The 1,495-nt window shown below is 46.8% G+C and overlaps 1 protein-coding gene across 1 annotated transcript; it reads left to right on the forward strand.

Annotated features, from left to right (window-relative positions):
* The first annotated feature begins 251 nt into the window (after positions 1–251).
* Positions 252–1,187, forward strand: LOC129339642 (olfactory receptor 2J3-like). The gene has a single exon (XM_054994224.1). It carries the CDS (start codon positions 252–254, stop codon positions 1,185–1,187), a length of 936 nt encoding a protein of 311 aa, XP_054850199.1.
* The last annotated feature ends 308 nt before the right edge of the window (positions 1,188–1,495 follow it).

The following is a 1,495-nucleotide window of genomic DNA, read 5'->3' on the forward strand; positions in this document are numbered from 1 at the left end:
AAATGGCTGTCTTGGAAGGTGGACTTTATGGGATTATATCCTGCTGAAGTCCATTCTCTCCCCAAACCCCACCTTCCCCAGGCTCCACCTCCAGATCTCCTGGAAGTTCCCAAGCTGGCATTGGCAATCCTAGTGACCTCATCTGATCTGTGTCCACATCAGTACCAGAGGGGTAAAGTCGAGCTTGTTTTAGGGTCATTGTATGCCTTAATCTGTCAATGTTTCTCACTCTCTGCAGGAAGAAGCCCTCGATGGATACTGACACTTTCAACACTAGTACAGAGTTCATCTTGGTGGGACTCTCTAATGACCGCAAGACACAGATTCTACTCTTTGTGGTCATTCTCCTCATCTATATATTTACCCTTGTGGGGAATGCAGGGATCATCATATTGGTACGGACAGACTCCCACCTTCACACACCCATGTACTTCTTCCTTACGCAACTCTCAAGTATGGAGATCTGCTATGTCAACAGCACCATCCCCCAGATCCTTGCTCACCTTCTAGACGGTCATGCAGGTTTGTCTTTAATCCATTGTGCATTGCAGATGTACACAACTTTGGCCCTGGCTACTGCTGAAGCACTTCTACTAGCCGTCATGGCCTATGACCGCTACTTAGCCATCTGCCGTCCCCTGGTATATGCCATTGCCATGGGAAGGCGGCACCAGGTCCAGCTTGCCTCAGCCTGCTGGATAGGTGGGCTTTGTGGTGCCGTAGTAGGTGTAAGCCTCACCTTTAGCCACCCGTTCTGTGGCCCTTGCTGCATCAACCATGTTATCTGTGAGATACCAATGGTGTTGAGACTCGCATGCAATGACACCCATATTACGGAAACCATCATTTTTGTGTTCGTGGCAATGGTCATTTTTTGCCCTGTTTCAATTATCTTGAGTTCTTATGGACTCATTCTGTTGTCTTTGTTCCAAATGCAGTCAGCTAGTGGATTGTGCAAGGCCTTCTCTACATGCAGCTCTCATTTAGCAGTGGTCATCATGTTTTATGCCCCTGCCACTTTTGTATATATTGTTCCACGGACAGGAGCATCTCTTGATGATGACAAGCGGGTTGCTCTGTTTTACATTGTCATTACCCCACTTCTGAACCCTATCATATACACTCTGCGGAACAAGGACGTCCATGCGGCGATGGCCAAAGTGATACATAAATGGGGCTTAAGATAAGGTGTTGACATTAGTCTAAAGGTAGAAAAGTTGCAAGCATGAACATCGTGAATGAGGTGTCTGGGGTTTACAAGGAAAATCAAATCAAATCTCTGCTCATTGTAGATTTTGACTCACTGGCGCTTTCTCAGCCAATCAACTTTGAAGACTACTGTTGAGATGACTCCAAAATTCATAACCCTACGCTTGGCTCTTCAGATGGGCTGTGGGATCACTGCGTCTCCTGGCCTACATAGCCCTCTGCTGTGATGGGATGATAGATCATGAAACATTCTAGGAGACCTTGAGAACAGCTGAAAGTGTATACG

This window comes from Eublepharis macularius, chromosome 12, assembly GCF_028583425.1.
Source record: "Eublepharis macularius isolate TG4126 chromosome 12, MPM_Emac_v1.0, whole genome shotgun sequence".
Lineage (NCBI taxonomy): Eukaryota > Metazoa > Chordata > Lepidosauria > Squamata > Eublepharidae > Eublepharis > Eublepharis macularius.